General features: G+C 36.3%; 1 protein-coding gene across 6 annotated transcripts in view; it reads left to right on the top strand.

The window, feature by feature from the left end:
- ripor1 (RHO family interacting cell polarization regulator 1) overlaps positions 1–20,706 on the top strand; it is a 57,356-nt gene that overhangs the window by 11,457 nt on the left and 25,193 nt on the right. For 2 of the 6 annotated variants that reach the window (XM_043264445.1, XM_043264442.1), the window contains exon 1: positions 16,696–16,879. The exons of 1 other annotated variant lie outside the window; for it this stretch is intronic. In XM_043264445.1, coding sequence (XP_043120380.1) covers positions 16,861–16,879 — 19 coding nt within the window. In that variant the 5' untranslated portion in view covers positions 16,696–16,860. Of the gene's footprint in view, positions 1–1,119; positions 1,515–16,694; positions 16,880–20,706 lie in introns of those variants that run through there. 3 more of the 6 variants (XM_043264443.1, XM_043264441.1, XM_043264446.1) reach the window with 3 other exon arrangements.

Here is a 20,706-nt window from a genome sequence, read left to right as displayed (position 1 = left end):
GATAGATAATGCCTGGCTAGGTTTGAATAAGGGGCAAACAGGGAGGGGTAAAAGGGTAGCCACCATTGATCCCTCTCTTCAGTCTCAGGCCTATCTTTTGCTGGCAGGTGGCCACGTCAAGCCTCTCTTCAAACACATGACATCACCTTCGGCTATCGCCAACAGTGTTGCTGCAGCAACAGCTGACCAAGGCCTATGAGACCAGTCGCGTCTCGCCGTTAGCTACAACACATCACACATGCGCATACAGTTCAAATCTTACATTATTATGCTTAAAGTTTAAAGGCGCTGAAATACCTTGAAGTCACTGAGGTAAACTCTTTTGACCTATAAACAATCATCCATCCAAGCATTGGGGTAGCGACAATAGCGCCTGTTTTATTAAGGTAAATAATTCTGGTGACACAGTAAAAGAGGTCTGCGTAATATTAACACTATGGATTTAAACTTTGCCCTGAAACGTTCAGGAAAATATCCTTGCTAAGGATTTCTTCCTAGAATCGTCTCAGTTTCTCATACTCTGCTCATACAGCGTTTCTATGTATAGTCTGGTGTTATAATTGCCGTGCAGCCACTTTAGCCTATAATTTAACCTGTAGCTGCATTCCTCATCAAGAGCCTATCCGCTATATGATCTATTTTTGGAAACGTTCTATAAATTTTTATTTGGTGATAGTAAATTACTCTATTGACTAAATTTAAAATTATTTTTGACTATGTACTATGACTTTCCAAATGTATTTTCATCTATGCAAATATACTGTAACTCTATGGTCATATCTATCTATTTATGGAACATATCTTTTTAATGCGTGTACATGGAATATAGTCCAAGGCACTTTGCATGAGAAGTGTTTTTAGCATATAGCATGTTTTGAGAGGAAAGGGCAGAAAGCAGGACCCTGGTGCCAGTTTTAACCTTGTGATGATGTTCTTGGGAGGGTGAGGGGTGTAACTCACATCTTTGGGTTTCACTGAAAGAGGCCAGGAAAAGCTCAAATCTTTGTCCCTCCCCTTCTCCCTTCCCCCCTCTCTCAGATTTGGATCGAGGATCGCGCATGAAGTGTATTTATAAGTACTTGAGTGTATAGTTGACCCGACTGCAAAGGAGATTTCACATATCCCCCTGCTTTGTAATCCCCACACCCTTTTCATCACATTCTCATTCCCCTCATGAATTAAGGCACCTCGATACTCCCTCCACGCTGGCCGGGTGTGAAGTGGACACGCCGGGGATGGACGTCTTTTCATTTGCATGTGTTTTGTCCACACCCCTTATGAGATAACGACAGGACCAAGCCTACAGCCTTGCCTTCGTGGGGAGAAAGTGACACGGCTCGCCGCTTGTGATTGCAGTGAATTAAGGATAACACGGCGCATTTATCGAGGATATATTTTGTACGCCTTGCGCGAGAAACTTACTCGTGCCGTCCATTACGTTGAAAGTACCAGCGCGCGGATTGAAAGACTCGGATTTGGATTTAAACATCGATGATACCAACCCTGGCAAACATGTATGTAGTTTCATTGTTCATTAATTTATTTTAACGACGTTTTTGTGATTTTATATATATATATATATATATATATATATATATATATATATATATATATATATATATATATATATATATATATATAAGGGCACGTACCGAGTACATTCGGAGCTTGTTTAAGCGCCACATTTACTTAAAACATTTCTAACGGAAATATACAATAGGCGGCAAAGTATGCCAACGCAAAATAGTCTGTGCCAGTGTATTTCGTGCTAACCGGTAAAAGAGTGCATTTGCCTTGTAAACTGTGAATATTTGTTGTTTTCAGTTATTTTGCAAATGAATGTGCAGACAGTGTGATAGACTTTCTCAAAACATGGCATGGAGGAGACTGGGAGTGAGCTCAGATGACAAAGAAAGCTTTGTTTGGCATATGTGTGTAAAAGATGCAACCTCGGATATTAATAGTCAGGAATTACATAGCGGAAAGACACCGTCAGGCACTTTGTGTTATTGCTTTGAAGCCTCTCTTTTCTCTCTACACGTCCTTGCTCATAGCCTCTCCGTTGCTTTAGAGAAGAATATCCCATGAAGCTAATCCTGCACGACCTAATCCCTCTGATTTTTCCCCCTTATGCATGCTAGGGAATGCTGGCTCTAATAACCTATTTTTGCTTCTTTGGAGTGTTTGTTTCGTTTTTTTTTAGATCGCTAGGTTGATAGATGCATGTAAACAACTTTGAGCAACGTGAACTGCCACATCTAATAGTTTGTTATGGAATAGGAGAGGAGCACCATGATGTGTGCTGTCAGTTCTTCACATGAAAGGAGGACATACAAGTCCACTGGGATCATTTTAGAAAACACTTTGTTGTCTTCAGGACCTCTTAATGTGCATAAGAGTTTATGTAGGTTACAGTATTCCCTCTCATACATTTTTTTTCTTTTAGCTAGGGATGGACGGTATATTGTTGATGCAATATTAAATATTTAATCTTTTACCCCTCCTATTTTTTTACATTTAGATTACTTTTGCTGAATGCTCAGTTAAGTTAATCTTTAGCTTACAATGAAGTGTGTTCTATAGCAACCCTAGGTATAAATATCCTTTTCTCATACTGTACAACATAATGTTGATGTTTATCACTTTTAGCATTCAAAATGATTAACTAGTGTTTTATTTATCATGAATTGTTCATAGCATGAAAGTAATTATTGGCGTATCGGTACTGGGCAAAATCCTAATATCTGTGAATTCATTATTTTAAGTCATCAGAGGCCCACTTTAAACTTTAGGTCCTTATTGACCCTGCTGTTGCCTGTCCTACAACTTTATCGGCTATGCTCTCCACATGAAACGGAAACCATGAGAGCCAAAATGTCCTCATTCCTTTGACGTGGCTATGTCTTGACTTCCAGTTCTTTGTGCGCTGTGCTATTTATGAACTCGCACGTGAGATTTGCTGCAAATCTTGTGACTCTGCTAACCGTGAGTCTGTGTCGCTGTACCCGTGGCCGCGCTTTCTGTGAAGAGTGTGGGAACACTTCTTTTGGAAAACTCAAAGCCTTGTGGGCAGCACCACGGGCCACACAATCTGTCCTTTGTGCAGACCTGAACCGACATGAAGGGATCTAATTTAGCTAATGATTTGATCAAGCAATGCGATGAAAGTGATAAAGTAAAAGTGTGTGCCGCTGCTCATTCTGTTGTAGTTCACAACTTTTGTTTTGCAGTCTGTGAACATTTAGCTAGAGAGGTTAGGTGCGTATTTTCTGTTTAAAATGGTCTTTATTTGCTTAGATGGGGCATACTTCCTTGGCTTTCGTTATCTTCTTTTTTTTTTAGTTGCATCATATTTGCTTGTCCAAACAGTGTGCCAGATGTGTACTGTAGTTCCAAGTCTTGTTTAAGTGACATATTTACATTCATCCAAACAGTTCTCTCTTTACCAAGTCAGAAAGGCAACGGGTATGCAGTTTTTTCTCTGTCACTTTCTCCGTATAAACTCTCTCCCGATTATTTTCTTTTTCATTCAGTTTCCTTACAAAGACAAGCACGTCCTCCCCCAGAGGAAAGACTGTCTGTCCTGACTGACCATTCTGAAAATAGGCACGCCTCGAGGAAGGACTGGTTGACTGTTTACTGGCTAAAAAAAAAACAGTCCACACAGTGACTTTCATGCTTTTTGGCTTGAAGTAAAAGCTGCGTTACCTGACTTACTCTTAGAATGCAGAATGCGATTTGGAAGCACACAATTGGGTATTTATTCCCAATTTTGTATTGTGGGATTCTGTTTCTTAAAAATGGATGTAGGTTGGCTGCCAGCATCTATTTAGCCTTTTATCTTCTACAATGCTTTCCCCTCCTTCTCAGGAAATCGGATGCATTAAAGTGCATGAATTTTTCTTCCTGTCGGTCAGACAACCACTAGTTTCAGAGGAAGCCAGCGCGTCGTGAAATGACTGTCTGGATCCGTGTGGGAAGTTACAAATGATTCCTCCAGTGTTTTGCACCTGGAAGTGTGCTCTTCACCAGTACTGTTACGGCTGCCTGAAGATCGGACGCTTCTATTGCAAAGCACAAACTTTTTCCGTAGTTTCAGCTCCACTGGCAGCGGTTAGTTGGTGACTTTAAGCACGTAAATGTATCATTCTGTGTTATGCCCTCACAGACATTTTACTGTAAAAAGATTTAGCTTCAGAAGTTGTAAATAAATCAAAAGTTTGGTTTAAAAAACTATTTCAGTCTTTCTACTGAATTATGTTTTGTACAGTGTGACTCTTGTAATTCTTTGTGAAATTTCGTAGCAGTTTGTGAGTGGAAATCGTTTCACTATCATTTTTTTTCAGTGTAATAATGCGCACCATCCTCCTTGTTTAGACACGTATCACACGCACACAATGCCTCCTCCTGTAGATTGTGTGGCGTGTTATTAGCGATGGTTAATTTCTTTGATTGCAGTGTGTGTCTCCACAGTGGGTGGTGTTCATCAACTCCACTTTTTCCTCAGACTAACCCCTGCTTAGAACAGCTATTGGAGGTTTCACAAAATATGTTGTTGACCAAATTCTTTTATTTCTTTTATGTGGTTGATAATGTAAAGAGTCACTCAGTGTTTCTAGTTAATTCTGTTAGTAGGTTCTTGCCTTCTAATAATATCTATATGCTTGAAATATATAGATTGTTGTTTGAAGCAAACCAGTGGTATTAACAAAAACAACCTTGAGCAAAAAATGCATTTACTGAGGAAAATATTCAATTTTAGCTTGCTGTTATAATACTTTCTGCTCTTTTATCATTACTGGCATTTCAAGTACATTTCTGTACCACTACCAGGAGCAATGTCAGAAAAGCCATACTTATGGTTTATTTGATGTAAATTTGTTATATAATATTATTATGCAAGGAAACACATAAAAATATTAATTGATTATCTGCCCCATAATCATCATTTTTGTGAAAAGGTAAACGGTTGTATTGCTACTGGTGTTCATTTTAGCTGGGAACTTAACTGTATGCACTGGTATATTTTTGGAATTGCAAAAAGTTAGGTAAAGCATTGTTTTTCTTAAATGCCTATATTGTAAATATCAGTCTGAGAGAGCTAGCAGTGAATTCATTAAAGGCTCTAAATGATTCAGTCAGTGAGTTCGACTCGTTTGACTCAGAGTCGTTTGTGAATCTTTCTGACTGATTCATCTGATTCGTCAAAGAACCACTGCTTAAGAGTCATATTCTTGCTAATCGCACATCAACGATTACACTGTTTGCTGTTATATCTAGGAGACATTGTCAGGCATCGTATCAAACATGAAAGCGGTCACGGTTTCCCGACTGTACTCAATAGAGTCCTTTCATGTAACATTTGTGATTATTAGTGTCACAGCCTGGAGAACTGACTCCTCAAAAAAGTTTTTGAAAGTCTTTTTGACTTTTTCTAGGTACTGTAACCCAGTTTGCTCCTTTTTTTTTTATCGACAGCCCAGAGCTCGGCCTCTGGCTGTGCGACTGCGGGAAACTTCAGCATAGCTGTGTCAGTGCTATCTCTTGGATAAACAGGAAGCTGCTAAAACTACAGAGCTGAGCAGTGGGGACAGTGATGTCTATGAAGTATGACAGTACTGTGAAAGCCTAGCGCTGCAGTTAACCCTCATGTGTTTGGGAACAAAGTGCTGTCAACCCTCTGCTCGAGAGGATATTTCTATATTTTTCAGCGTGAGATATTATTTTGATTCGTGAAACAATAATGCACCGGAGAGGTGATGGATAACTTGCGCATGTAACTTTGAAACGTCATGCAATTACCACGCAGCACTGCATATCTTCCAGCCAAGAGAGCTTTTTCAGGATGGTTTAGTCATTAAATCCTCATTTGACTTTTTTCTCATTACCTCGTCCAGAGCTCCCACCCATCCGTCTGTGCAGCAACCTTCCTCAGCCCAACTCGTCTCCCCGCGTGTGGATTGGCTGACTACCCACACCCGCAATAAGAGCCTGTTTTCTGACTGAGTAGGGAAATGAATTCCCAGCGTCCCTGATGCTGGTGGAGGCGTTTATGATGATATCATTGCGAAGAAGAGACAAACATAACTTTGCATTGTTTCATTCTTTACTACAAACTTCACCAGCTCGCAGTCTTATAAGTAGGGCTTTCATAACTTCTTTCGTGACTCTTGAATATAAAACGTTTCAGTGAGTCAGTCTACAGATGCAAACAATTAAAATGTTCATGGAATGGTCACGCTATATATATAAAAAAAAAACATTTAAGCAAACGTCCACCATTTAAAGATTTTTCATTTTGAAAAATGTCTTTTATGCATTTGGCTGCTTTTAAATTTCAGTGAAAATAGTAATAGACTAAACTGTGTCCTGACTCTTGAATATAAAAGTTTATTTCCATGAGTCAGTTCATTACATTTTAGCAAATTCCCCACATACATTTATTACTTTCTTTAGACTGCTAAATAACAGTTGTCTTTTGCTATATTTTAAAATATTTTTTATTTATTCTAGTCTTCAGTGTCACGTGATCATTCTAATATGCTTATTTTCTCATGCATTTCTCATTGTTACCAATGTTGAAAACAGTTTGTGCTGCTTTATCATTTTGTGGAAACCATGATACATTTTTTAAGGATTATTTGATGTGTGGAAGGATAACAGATTTATTCAGTGCACTCTTGCTTGCTAAATATTAACAATATTTATTTAAATTAATATTGTCAGTGTTCATTTACTAAAAAAAACGCTAATTATGTTTGCGCTACGATGCTTCTTATTCAAGTTTTAGAACAGATTGTGGCTAAAATAAATATAATTTATAAAATAAATATCTCAGTTAAAACGTCAAATATGCTGAAGACAATCAGTTTAATTTGCTGGAGTATTTCCTGATTCCAAGGAAAATCATTTTCAGGTCAAGTTCTTGTTCCCTACAGATAAAGGACTTAAATAAGCCACCTGTTAGTTTTGGCCTCCCTTAACACTCTTCAAATTGAAGTAAACACACCTGAGAGTGTGCGGTGAGTTGTTACACAAAGCTGGAATGTTGAGCAACGTCTGGATGTTTCACAATATGATTGTGCCATTCATGTGGTATTCACCGGCAGCATAATCTTGGCTTTCTGAATACGACCCGGCTTGACCATGTGTTTAAACTAACTGTCATTATAGGGTTGCCATGACAATGTGTTATTTAACAACATCCACAGTAGGCATCACGGCTTTGTGTATTTCAGAAATGCATAGTGGAGTTGTATTTGGCCTAGCATACTGTGTAATTCCTAGGTAGGTTGCGTATTATAGTACGCTGTGTATTTCTGGAGTGTGTCATTACACAGTGAGAGAGGACTGTTATTACTGAGTCAGTGCAGGAGAGACGGAGCATCTGGACGGGTGACTCACTCTCTCCCCAAGGCGCGTTCACACTCACGGGACTCGTGAACTGTGACGCAGGACACCTGAAAGTTTGCGAGAATAACTTTAATGTCCTCACTCCAGACACAAACATTACACAGTAGAGCAGCTGAATGTGCTGTGATAAAATCTGGGGTGGACGAATGGAGATGAAACTAGCGGTGGGGTACTCCAAATTAATTATATAAAGCTGATATGTCTGTTACAGGCAAGAATAATTATTTTAATTGAGATAAATAAAGTTTTGCATTATTGACCAGTGTTAAAGCATTTTTTTATTTTATTTTATATTGAATTAAAATATAAAACTATTGAAATGATTTACAATAATTTTTCACTTTATATTCTGAAACATTTGATCTATTTTAAAATATACTATTTTAGATATAATATTTAAATATTTTAGAAAATATATTTTATTTTTTGGTCCGTTTTTGTTGGTATTTTAGCGGTCAAAGCCACACTGATATCTACATATCAGCATTATCCGTCACTCATATCAGTTGACCATTAGTCTCCGTGACAGTGAGGTCATTGTAGGAGTTTCAGTGCTACTAAGAGCATTATTCTGTTTACACCACCCAGTGTGGGTGTAGACGAGGGCCGCGCAGGACCGCTGGACCATGGGGCTTTAAAAATATCTACTTTTTCTATCAGCAATTAAGTTTAGGTTTCCAAGATTATCACCACCCAGTGTGACTCGTTCTGTTTTCCAGTCTGTCACAAGTGTGTATGGTTTGATCGTCAAGGCTGTGACTAGTTCAGGATGATGCCATCCTGAAAGCGCCGTGTGTTGTGACAGATCACTTACACCTTGCCAGTCTGCTCTCTTAGTTAATCAGCTTACACCATCCAGTCTTTGAGACAGCTGTGTGGTCTGCCACAAGCACACAGTACAAACCTAATGCCCTCCACACACACACACGCGTCTCTCTGAGCCCGTGACTGTCTTTACCCTAAAGCCACAGCGACTCGTGACTTCTTGAGTGTCTGTGATTAGCCTGCTACCACCAATGATATTTGTACTAAAGGCCACAGACACTCTCAACTTCCTCAAGCTCACACAAGTGCTGACAAATGGGCTCATGATACCCGTGAATGCACTGAGCTGAAAATCCATGCACTTCTCATGAGTGTCAATATATTCGTCATCATATGTATATTGTTCATGTTGTTTTAAACCTGTGTGACTTCCTTCTTGTTTTGGACCCTATTGACCGTGATTGTGTGCACAAAAAAGACATTAATCCTTTTAAGAATATTCTGAATCAGCACCTCGTGTTCTGGGTCAAGTTTTTCTGGTAAACATAAGGAACGGCTCATGGTACAATCTGAGACTGATAAGTGATTTATTACAGCCTCGGTTAGCTTCAGGCTTGACGCATTAGATTTTCAGATCTATAGATCAGGGTTTCTTTAATGTCATGCCATGTCTATGTGTGTTTGTGAATGCAACAGTACCCATTTGCATGATTTTCAGCATTTTTGTGGGCAGACATTTATAGCACTTAAGCACTATTCTTCCAAAAAAAGATGTTTAAAAACTCAAGGGTTTAAATATTTAAAAGTAAAGAATTTAAGATATAAATATGAGTATTGTAACTTATAGTGTCAAATAATTCTTTTTGTTTTACAGCTAAATGGTAATTTGCAACATTAATATATTTTGTCTTCATTTTTGTTGTAATAATATTTTTACTACTACTATTAATGATCATAATTAGTACCGTTATAATAATAGTGATGGTTTATTTTAATTAATGTTGGGTTTTTAAAATACCTATGTGAGTGTAATGTGGACTGAGACAGTTTTACTAGAAAGATGTTTGCATCTACTTTTGAAGTCAAAATAACACACTTACTAAAAATATTAAATATTTTATCTGCTTACATGATTAGCCAATATCAGAAAGCCGTGAACATGCTAATGTGTTTAAATATTAACGTAATATATTGAGGCATACCAGATATTTTACATTTAAGAGGATTAATTGCCGAAAAGTTTTGGAACCATTTAGATATTTTCATTGCTTTTTGGTGACAAAAAACATGGACCAGTTTTGTTGCTACCCAGTCCCTAATATGGTAAAAGAAGGTGTCTTCATGTATAATAACTCTGCTTGATGTTCTCCCAGTGGTGCCGCCAGAACCCTTAAGAAAGGTTACACTGGCTAAAGATGCTGGACTCCTGATGATGGGAAATACGTGTGTGTGTTCATTAAACTTCACATTCCTGGTGCTGGTCTTTAAGATACTGAATCCAGTGACAGCTATATGCAGTGTGTCATAGAGTTGTATTGGTGATGTTCTGATAGGAATTGCTTTGAAATTCAAACAATGTTCAGTTATTAAAAGAGGACCATTGTGACTTCATCTTCAGATGGGCATGAGATTTAGTTATTAATAAGATGGTATCGTTTGTCTGGATATGGGTGTTATCACAATAAAACACATTAAAATGTACATCTGCGCAACACATGAACACGGCTTTCATGATATAGAAAAGCTCACAGAGAATAATAATCTTCCTCTTTTCAGTGATAGGACTTTAGACCTGACCAGACCTCGAATGCAGAAAACTATGTCTCTGAAGGGTTTAAACAAACAGGAAGTAGAGGTTTTCGTGTCTGATCCTCTTTCCTTCTCCAGAGCCCTTGGCTTTAGGATGATTCCTTGATTTGTTTATGAAACCAGACTGGGAAGGACCCCTTTCCCTTTTTTTTTTTTTTTTTTTTTTTTTTTTTTTTTTTCCTTTTTTTTTCCTTTTTTTTTTTTGTTTGGTCTACACCCACACTCGCACATATAGATCATAAGCTATTTTAAACTATGAAATCTTGGGAGAAGATCAGAGACTTGAAGCATTATTTTCATATTCTCTTATTACAGCTCATAATGGGAGTGATAGGATAGGATAGGACAGGACAGAAATGTTAGTCTACATAAATATCAGTGGTCTTTGAATAGTTAATAAAGTGTTTTCTTTGCTGAGATCATGACAGCACATGATCTGCAGAGCCATATACTGTCATGTTTTAAATATCCGCATCCAAACGATTTCGGACGGAATGCTGCAGGTGCATTATTGCACTGCCAACACGCATGACATTTGTTTTTGGAATTACATTCACAAGCAGACATCCACTGAGGTTTGAGGAAATAATACGCTAACATGAGACGTTGACATGTCTTGTTATTGACGAGACACGTCAAGCGTGACTATGCCATACTTCCTGTAGATCGTGTCAAACATTCCTAATAATACTTGTGTAATTATTAGGTTTGTGTGATGTAAATTGAATGACAGTGACATGAAATATTTTTGCTTAATGCATATACAGTTTGCATACAGTAGTCAACATTTAAAGATCAAAACCTTTCATCAAAGTTAACCTAATACCAAAATGCTTTCTTGTCTTAAAATAACTTTAATGAACTTGATCCACTATATTTATTATGTATAAAGACTCTCACATAAAGTGTATATTTAGAAACATATTCTATATTATATAGAAATATATTTGATATATAAACATAACATATTTCTTTTAAATACATACATGCATGTGTCTACAAATATTTACGTATTTATACAAACATGTATAAATGTGGATGTATATGTAGTTGTGTGTAAAAATAAATAAATAATTATTTAAATAAAATGTATATAAAATTATAGTAAGCTAAATAATCTTACCTAAAACATAAAATGTAAGTTTAGTTTTTAAATGATTATTTATGATATATAATATTTACAAAAACATGCTGTTTGTATTTTTAGGCTGAAGTGTAATAGAGATTGTTGAGGTGCATTGCATTGTAACCAGGATTATTTCAGTTTTTTGTTACGGACTGTGAGGACATTTTCTAGTATATTGTCTTTACTACAGCACTGTGTAATATATTGACTGATTATACTTCTACACTGTAGATTGAGCCATAAGCCTCTTAACGTCCAGCTGGGGATTAAACAGAAAATCTTAGATTCATGAGGGTCCAGGACCTTGCCTGTACCCTGACAGCTAGACACAGCCCAATACTTTCATTAACCGTAGATCATATGAAAGTGGAGATGGTCTATTTAAGATGTGTGTTAGCTTGCTAGGACTTGCCGAAGCATTCTTGCGTCTGAGGATTTGATTTGATTTGTGTCACTACCAGCATGATGTGGGAAAAGGGTTATGCATAATGTGGGAACTTTTTTTTTTTATAAACATGCCTAGTAAGATTTGCTTCATTAAAGGTCATGAAAGTTCAGTCATGTGTGGAGACAGTATACAGGCTTCTTTTAAAACGACCAGTTTAAACGATGACTATCAAATCTGATTAGGTTGAATGACTATACAGATGACTATGTTGTTAAAAAAAAGATTTTTCATTGAAAGTTTTGTTTCAGTGTTTTGCTATAAGATTTTAATAAACTTCGCATTGCACACAAAGGAATAGTTCATTGCAAGTCTTAATGAAGTTGCTTTTGGGGATTTTTTCCGCAAAATAAGTTTGATTTCGACCAAATTATGTGATTTCCATTATTGTTATGGCCTCCATTTTAGTTAATTGCAATACTAGGTGACTTTCGTCCTTCAGTAAAACATATTTTTAGCTGAAACCGATCCTTGGTGATTTGTAAAATAAAAATCAGTGGCTACTGGCAGAAAAAACATATACAGGCAATACAAAATGAATACCTATGGTTATATTCAGTCCTTATGAATCAAAAAAAACAAAACGGAACATATTAGACGATAACCACTATTATTTGTCAAATTTACTAGCAGTTTTTTTTTTATAACATTTCTTCTTTTTTTTGCATTTGTGCAAACTTTCTTAAAGCCTTTTTCTTTATCCTAAGTTTTATTGTTTAGAAGTACAAGTTGTCAGGCAGTGGCAGTATGGATTTTTTTTTTTTGCATGCGGATGTAAAGCCATCAGCAGAGAAGTCAGCAGAAGCGATAACTCTCTTGCTCAGAGTGCAGAGTCAGTGGAACAACAGAACGCCTCCACTGCAAACCACAACAACTCCTCGAATAGCCAATAAATAAAGCATTATATTTATCCTCTGCCCCCCCTCACATCCTCTTTTGCTTGTTATCGGTCTAAAGGCAGGCACTGGAGGAAATGAACGTCTTATTGGCTGACTGCTAATCAGTTGCTGAAGAAGAGAGGTTGTTAGGAGATGGCTGTCAGACCAAGTGATGACAAATTAATTTCAGAATTTTGACTCTCATAATCCTGTTTAGTTATTGTCTAGATCAGAAAAAACAGACCAGTCATTTTTAAATCTCATTAGGTATCCTGAAACTCACTGCAGTCTGTCTGTGTGTGTGTGTGTGTGTGTGTGTGTGTGTGTGTGTGTGGGGAGAGCGTGATATTCCACCTGGTGTTCATGTGTGTTGGTCCAGATGTCTCTTTTTGTGACTCGTTGTAGGATCATCATAAGCACCTTTTGGACATGACTGTGTAGCCTCTACATCTGGCATTACCTTATGGTGAGGTGCTTATAATAAGCCACAATGCCTTTAGTCGTTTGATAGAATCCACTAGCTGTATGCAAATACTATAACTAACTAGCATAACCGCTTTAAAGGAATTCCAGCGTTTTTGGCTTTTTGCCTAAATATTGATAAAGATATTAAAATGTAAAAATTATTTCTTTCTTTTTGTGATTTCACACTAGAGGATAATAATAATAAAAAAACAATCTATTGGTTGAAATCGCACTTTAAGTAAAGATTAAACAATGATGTGAATAAAATAAAATAGTTTTTTCACAAATCATAAAGCTCTGAAAAATAAAGCTTATGGAAAGTTAGAAAGTAAGTTTCGTCTCGTGATTAGAGTTGAATTATCATCTGTTCTTAGACGATATGGTTTGATTTGCTTTTTCACAATCTAAGTGTGCAGTTAATGGTACATCCTGAAATGATCAGCTAGTATAGTCAGATTGCACATGATCTGTTCCCTCATGTGATCTTCCTACCGTCTATTGCCCTGGCGTCACCATAACAGATGGAGTATCACTATAGTGATGTCATGTTGTGGTGCACAGATAACCCCCATTCAGTCTCTCCTTATCCACAACGTGATATGCGTATAAACAAATTGCGTGAGAAAATAAATAATCAGTCACCTTAAGATATGGTTCAGTTTGCTGATATGAGCTCTCTATGAGAGTATTACTAGTGTATATCACGATGACTGTGGGCTGAACAATAGTATCTTTGAGGTAATTGAGGTAAGTGTTGTATATTATTGATACAACATTAGTAAGATTTTCTTTTTGAAGAAATAATTTTTATTTAGCAGGAATTCATTGAATTGATCAAATGTTACATAAATGCATTCATAATATAAAAAAGCTGAACGTTTCCAACAAATGGGGATGTTTTGAAAATTATGTTCATCAAGGAATCATAAAAATGTGTTAAGAGTTTCAAAGGGCTAAAACAGGTCAATAGGTCAAATAAATGCAGCCTTCCTGCATAAGAGCTTTCTTTCAAAACATTGGAAAATATTACAGATCCTAATTTGAACAGTATTATAATAGTGCTGAACAGTGCGAGTATTATAATAAATGTGTTAATAGAGCTGTTGTAATGAGTTTTATCATTATTATTGTCTTCCTTTTCTCATTTTATTTTAAAAATGCATGAAAATGTTACTGAGCAGCTGACTATTGGACTTTGAACCCTGGCTAACAAGCAGATACACCACAAGCTTGTGCAGAGCTGTTTGAAGATGCAATCTGCGTGCCATGTGTGAATTAAAACATAACGCTCTGCAGTTTATTTACTAATCATTTGAGGCCATTTTGCTAATTCAGTCATTACACCGTAACCAGCAACAGCCACCCTTCCTCTTCTAAGAGACATTAGATGTAGTGTTAAACAGTCTGTTGCTGTCAGTGCTTGTAATCATTGTAGCGACTCTTTTTAATGCTTTTACGACATGTTTCCAGCAATGTGCGCGCCTGTATTTAATCACATCACGTTATTATTCGGTATAATTGATTCTGTCTTTTCGGTTATTCTATTTTGATTGAATTGAAATTTCAGGGGCTAAATATTCAGCACATTCCTAGTGTTAACCTTCATGTGTTTTTACTAAAACATTTTAATATTAAACTAATGGTTGCATCAATTCACACATTGTAATGCCTGCTGAAACTATTGTAAGCTTAATACTCTCAGTGGTAATTATTGCAATATATATATATATATATATATATATATATATATATATATATATATATATATATATATATATATATATATATATATATAGTGTTTTTTGTTTTCGTGTGTTTGCACTCAACATTGATGTGTGTGTGTCTCTTTATTTCTGACCTTGCGTGATCTAATCGTTTGACAAATATTCAAACACAGACAGATATTCAAACAGACAAGCATTGTGACAACTTTATAGCAGCTTTTCTGTTACTGCTGAGTGAGTGATATGACCTCTAGACGGGCGTCTGGTGTTCTGCTGACAGAACTTTTTGACAGCTTGTGACAGGCTGCTAATCGCCACAGCGACGTCTATAGAACCACAGCGATTTAATATTCAACTGCTCCTTCACCTTTAGTGATGTATATAAACGACAGTTAAAGATATATGAAAACCGATGGCAACGATCAGAAGAATTTGAGGTAAACGGTTTACTAGGAGTGTATTGAGGAAACTATAATGTCTAGGTTTACTTCACAAAAACCTGTCATGCAAGCTGCCTGTCTCGAGCATTTCCCCTCACTCATATTCTCATTCGAACATCACAGACATGTTTGTTTTGATTTTGTCATTTCAGCCATATAATAATATGTTGTGTTTGCCGTATATGCTGTTCGTCATCTCTGTTCTTTCATGAGCTGTGTTGCTGTCATCACTTATTAAGAAGAAACTAAAACTGAAATTCAGCTTAGCCTATATCTTTATGTTAAGGATACAGGCCAAGTCTAATACATTTGAGCATGTTTTATAGAAGACCAGTTACTGTGATTCACATATTTATGTTATTAAATATTTGACGGCCTACATGGATTAAGCAAATCCACTTTAAGGTAAGTCTGGATGTAAAAAGTTGCAAATGTACAGCAAATTCGTTCAGTTTTTTTTTGCCAGACAAAAATTCATTCTCTGTCAGCAGGTGGCACTTATGGAACATCAGAATTAGACCTCTATGAACAAAGCAGTAATAACAGATTAATCGTAATATTACGCAAAAAGAATTAAGCATAACAGATTAAGCTTACTATATTTATTAGGTATTTTATAGAGCGAAGATGAAAACAAAGGGCCATGAAATCTTTTCTGAAGACGTTCAGAACCTTCTGAGGTACATTCATAAAATGATTTCATTCATATATTCATGTGAATAATTCCCTTGGTACTCTTTTAAATCCTCCCAGCTTTCAGCCATGTTTGTACATAGAACGAATCTACTTATCCTGAGTTGTTCAAATCACAGTAATCGAATGCGGCTTTTAATGATACTCATGAAACAGTAAAACAAACGTTGTGGAATACTATCATGACTTATCGTCGGTAATCATTACATCCCTAAAACACTTTTAATTAATAAATATTCATGTTCTTAGCTACTGTGTCTATCTTTAATTGAACAGTCTTTAAACTTTGAAGGGGAGGGTAATTTTAATGGGTAATTTAATTTTAAATAGTAATTGTGTAGAAATTGAACATGTTATAGCGACCACACTGATTTGACCGACTTGAAGTTTCCACACAGTGTTATCTTTGATGCTTAGTAGATAGTGATCACATTTACCGCATGGAGCATGATTCAGGAAAGTGGGAATTACCCAGAATCTGTGACTGAACACTGATAAGAGTCTTGGAGTTCAGACCAGTAAATCTTGAAAATTTCAAAATTTATTTTGAAAAATCGACCTATTAAAATCAAATTTCTGAATTTTATGAAAAATGTAAGTTTTACTTGAGCGTAACCTGAGGCTACATCAAGCTTGACATCTTTTGAAAGATGATCCACCACTGTTCAAGTCATTGTTTCATGCTATTCATGTACAGTGACCACACCGTGTAAATATAACAGGGTTAGATTCGTTATTAACAGTTTGGAAGCTGGAAACTTTTGGAGTGAGTGTGCGCTGGGTGTTTGTCATTAAGAAACAAAGTGCTGGAAAAGGGAGAGGCAGGAAGAGCGTGATGTCAGACAGGGAAGTGAACGGGAAACAGAACGAGGGGGAGGAGTGGGCTGTGTAGAGGGCGACGGCCTTCCCATTTCCTGGCAGCTTCTCTCTTTCTTTCTCTTTCTGCCAGTGCTGTGAGAGTATGAGTAGAGGATGAAGATCACCACAGCTGGAACTGTGATTGTTCTTTCTACTACTCATTTGCTTTGAAGAGTCTTAAGAAAAAACTTCTTGGAATACTTCTTGTTTTTTTTCAGCATTCATCAGAAGTCGACATTGCAACATGTACAGTGGATATGGAGGTACTCTGACATTTCTGAACAGTTTTGTTGTTGATGAGTTACAACTTGAATGTTGGTGTTCCTGTTATGAAGGGTGTTGAGGTATGGGTGTGTGTACAGTTGTGAATGGAATAATTTAAATGTTTATTGAATGAATTTTCTCTGTTTTTATTGTAGAATGAAGCAGGAAGGTTTTCTTTTCTTAAAGTTGAAAATCACCAACAGTGGCTTGGCTAAATTTTGTTTTGACTCGCCAAGGACACTGGCAGCCATAGCTAAAGCACACAAGTGATAATTTGACACTTAAAGTTGTTTCCTAAAAGAGTCTTTTTCTCAAAACATGAAATTTATGTAAAGTGGTTTGACATTTTGTACATTATCTTCTCAGTTCTGTGGTCAGCTATAGTGAAGTGAAAGTAATCTAAAAAGATACACGATATAGTTCCTCACATCAGGAGCTGTGTATGTTTACACAGGCCCAAGTTAGTTTTGAGAGGAATGATGGTTAATTTGTGGTTTTCGTCATTGTCCAGCACTGTTTCTGTCCAGATGTTTCTGGGATTTGTGGTGGGACCATTGTCATTCTGGGACAGACGTCCCACTGGGTTCCCATGTGATGCTTTTATCGGAGAGAGAGAGAGTGGACACTCAAAGTGTGTTTACTTTAGGCTACAGTTCAGCCTGGCACCTCGGGGTCATCTAAAAGAAACACACAGGGAGGTCCTTAAGTTTAGCTGATCCTCTGGGACTATACCTCTGGTTTACTTAAGGTCTGCTAAAGCAAAAGCTGTAAAAACTCATTGAGATGATCCTCACATTTCCAGAGGCTCAGGCCTGGCCAAGTGTTGCAGAGAACTGTTGAAAGAAATGGCTTATTACTAATGATATCTCTTAACTTTTGAGCTAATCCAAAGATTTGCATTTGGAGAGGGAGGAAGAGGGAAACAGAGCCAGTTTCTTGTTTCAGGCCTTCGCTCAGAGAATGGAAGGAAGGATACACCATGTGGGGCTAATGTTAAGAGCTAAGGGATTTCAAAAAGCCACATGACTATTATTAACTCTCAAGGTGCTTGTTGTCATATCCTGGTATTGAAGAAAGATTTCCACAGCAGTGTTTCATTTACAAATATTTAGTTGATGATAATGATAAACCATCCAATATATCAATCCGGCAAACACAATTCAGATAATAATATTTTAAAATATAAATAATATATTTTTATATATTAAATGTATTTATTGGCTGGAAAGTGTATTTATTGTTATGTAAAACATTAGATCGCTAATGCTAATTAGACCTAATTAAACCAGTATCGACTAGTGGTTCACCGACATTTTGGCAACTGAAAATTTTTTACTAAAAATTTATTTTAGATTTCGTCCAAAATAGAAAGCATAGTGGACAATATAGATATATTGGTTTTGAATAATCTTTAGTTAAACCAAGATAAGCTTAGTGTATTTTACTATTAATATGAAACCAGGTGTGAGCTTTCAAATTCTGTCAGTTCTGTTTTACAACAAAAATCTACATTTTGCTGCACATTAATAAGATGTGAACAAATCAATTCCTGTACTAGCTACATCATGAAATAAACATGAAGAAAAATATCATGTATCTTAAAGAAAATGTATTTTAAAACATCATGTCTCATGTAATCAGAGGTTCAACTGCAGAAAGATCAGTGGAACAACTTAGTATGTTTACTTTTTTTAAACATACAGTCTATATGTGACCCTGGAATGCAAAACCAATCTTATGGGGTATATTTGTAGCAATAGCCAAAATTAAAGATTTTCCTTTCATGCCAAAAATAATTAGGACATTAAGTAACACTTCATTTTGATGGCCCCTTGTGAACATTCTAAAGACATTAAGTAATATTGCAACTAAATGCCAAAAACTCTTATTAGATAATTAGTTGTCTGCTTCATATTTGCTAACACTCTACTGACTATAAGAAACTTTTTAAGTACATGTCAACTTAATATAACCCTAACCCTACCAATCTACTAATACAAAGGTAGGTGCAATTTTACTTAGCCAACAGAATGCATTAAAGGGACCATCAAAAAAAATTAAACCAGATATTAAGTAAAGAAGATATGAAGATATCCTACCATACATACATCAAAACCTTATGTTAGTAATATGCATTGCTAACAATTAGTTTTTATTTATTTATTTATTTTTTGCACCATTCTATATTTTCAAATAGTTTTATCTTGGCCAAATATTGTCCTATTCTACCAAACCATACATCAATGGAAAACTTTATTTATTTTCAGATGTTTAAATCTCAATTTTGAAAAATGTAAAAATGACAATTAAGTTGTGTTCTAGGGGTCACATACTACATTCGTTTTGGTGCATCACTATGAAACATTAGCTAATATAGACCTATTGAGTATTGTTATATTATTGTATGAATAATTTACACCATTTTATTTAGTTTTTCTCGAAGTGGAGGTCATTTTATAGGGGCAGACTGTCAAGTGGGATCAAAGAGTTGCAGGATTGACCCTAGATATCACATTGTGATGTTTTGGGAACCATCCGACGCTCTTTGCTTGTTCCCAGAATTTTTTTTTTGGACACAACTTTAGGTTTCCTCCCCTGAATGTGAACCCTACTAGTGTTTGTTTGACAGACACCAGGCCCTGGTAGTCTCTGATATGAATGGAATGTGTTCGAGACACAGAGGCTGCCGGCTCCAGCATAATGAATGTGCTATCATCACGACTCTCTCAGGGAGAAAGCACCGGCAAGCTTGCTTTTATTTCACAGGTGCTCACCCCAACCGCTCACAATGTGTGGATGGAGCTCGAAAACCGTAGAGCTTAAAGAACAGTATGCATTGATAAAATGTAGCCTGGTAAATCATCACAATAATTTGGGTTGGTTGACAGAGTGTCTAATGGTTGGATTCCAGTTGGTTTGTATCAGATCAGGGGCGGGGAGGCCCCCAGGTGCTTTGTTGTTCTAGAATAGTCCTGGAGCAAAGCCAGACCACCAGAACAATACTGACCCACATGCTTCAGAAGAGCCTGACCAGCTTTGATTATTGTGAAAACAGTTGACGTGCAGTTGGAGTATCCAAATATTTCATAATTGGCGGCTTTGGCTGCTTTTGGACAGGTGGGAACCTGGCACGGAGCAACAATTGGAAGGATGAGGCTTTGATAGTGTTTATTTGTTCTTCATGAAGGTTTCCGGTGTATGAACAAAATGTAGTAGACATTTCATTCCCACGAAAGTCATGGTGAAGAGGAGGAATGTGTCACTTGCCTTGTTTACCTGGTGACAACAAGGAGGAAAAGGGCTCTCCAGAAGGTGTGTTTGTGTTTATGAGGTTTGTTTAGGGAAATCATTTCTTCTTAACTACTGATGTTCATTCAGATGCTGTTGATTGAATTGGATTGTTTGTAGATGTATATTTTTTTTTACATGTTAGCTTTTTGTGGAGTCACTGTAACTGGCAAGCATTGAGTGTTTTTGTCAATGTAACTGTTGGCAATTCTGTCCAATACCAGTAAGCTTTTCTTTTTTTTTTTTTTTTTTGGTTGATGAACTGATATTATTATTTTTGTCATAATACATATTTGTATATTTAGTTTTTTATTAAAAATCATTGAAAATAATTGTTTTACCAAAAAGTAAAACAAATAATTTTAAATTAAACGATACAATGGTCAGTACAAAATTATATAATGTGTATATATAATTATATAAGACATGAAAATTTGATTGCTAAAGATTACATTTAACAGTATTATTAAGTTGCGGGGAGGAGTGTTATTTAATGTGTGTGTTTTAAAAACTTTAATTGAGTAGATGGCTAAGGTAG

This window comes from Puntigrus tetrazona, chromosome 18, assembly GCF_018831695.1.
Source record: "Puntigrus tetrazona isolate hp1 chromosome 18, ASM1883169v1, whole genome shotgun sequence".
Taxonomy (NCBI): Eukaryota; Metazoa; Chordata; class Actinopteri; order Cypriniformes; family Cyprinidae; genus Puntigrus; species Puntigrus tetrazona.
The sequence above is the reverse complement of the archived record's forward strand: the minus strand, read 5'-3'. Positions and strand labels throughout refer to the sequence as shown.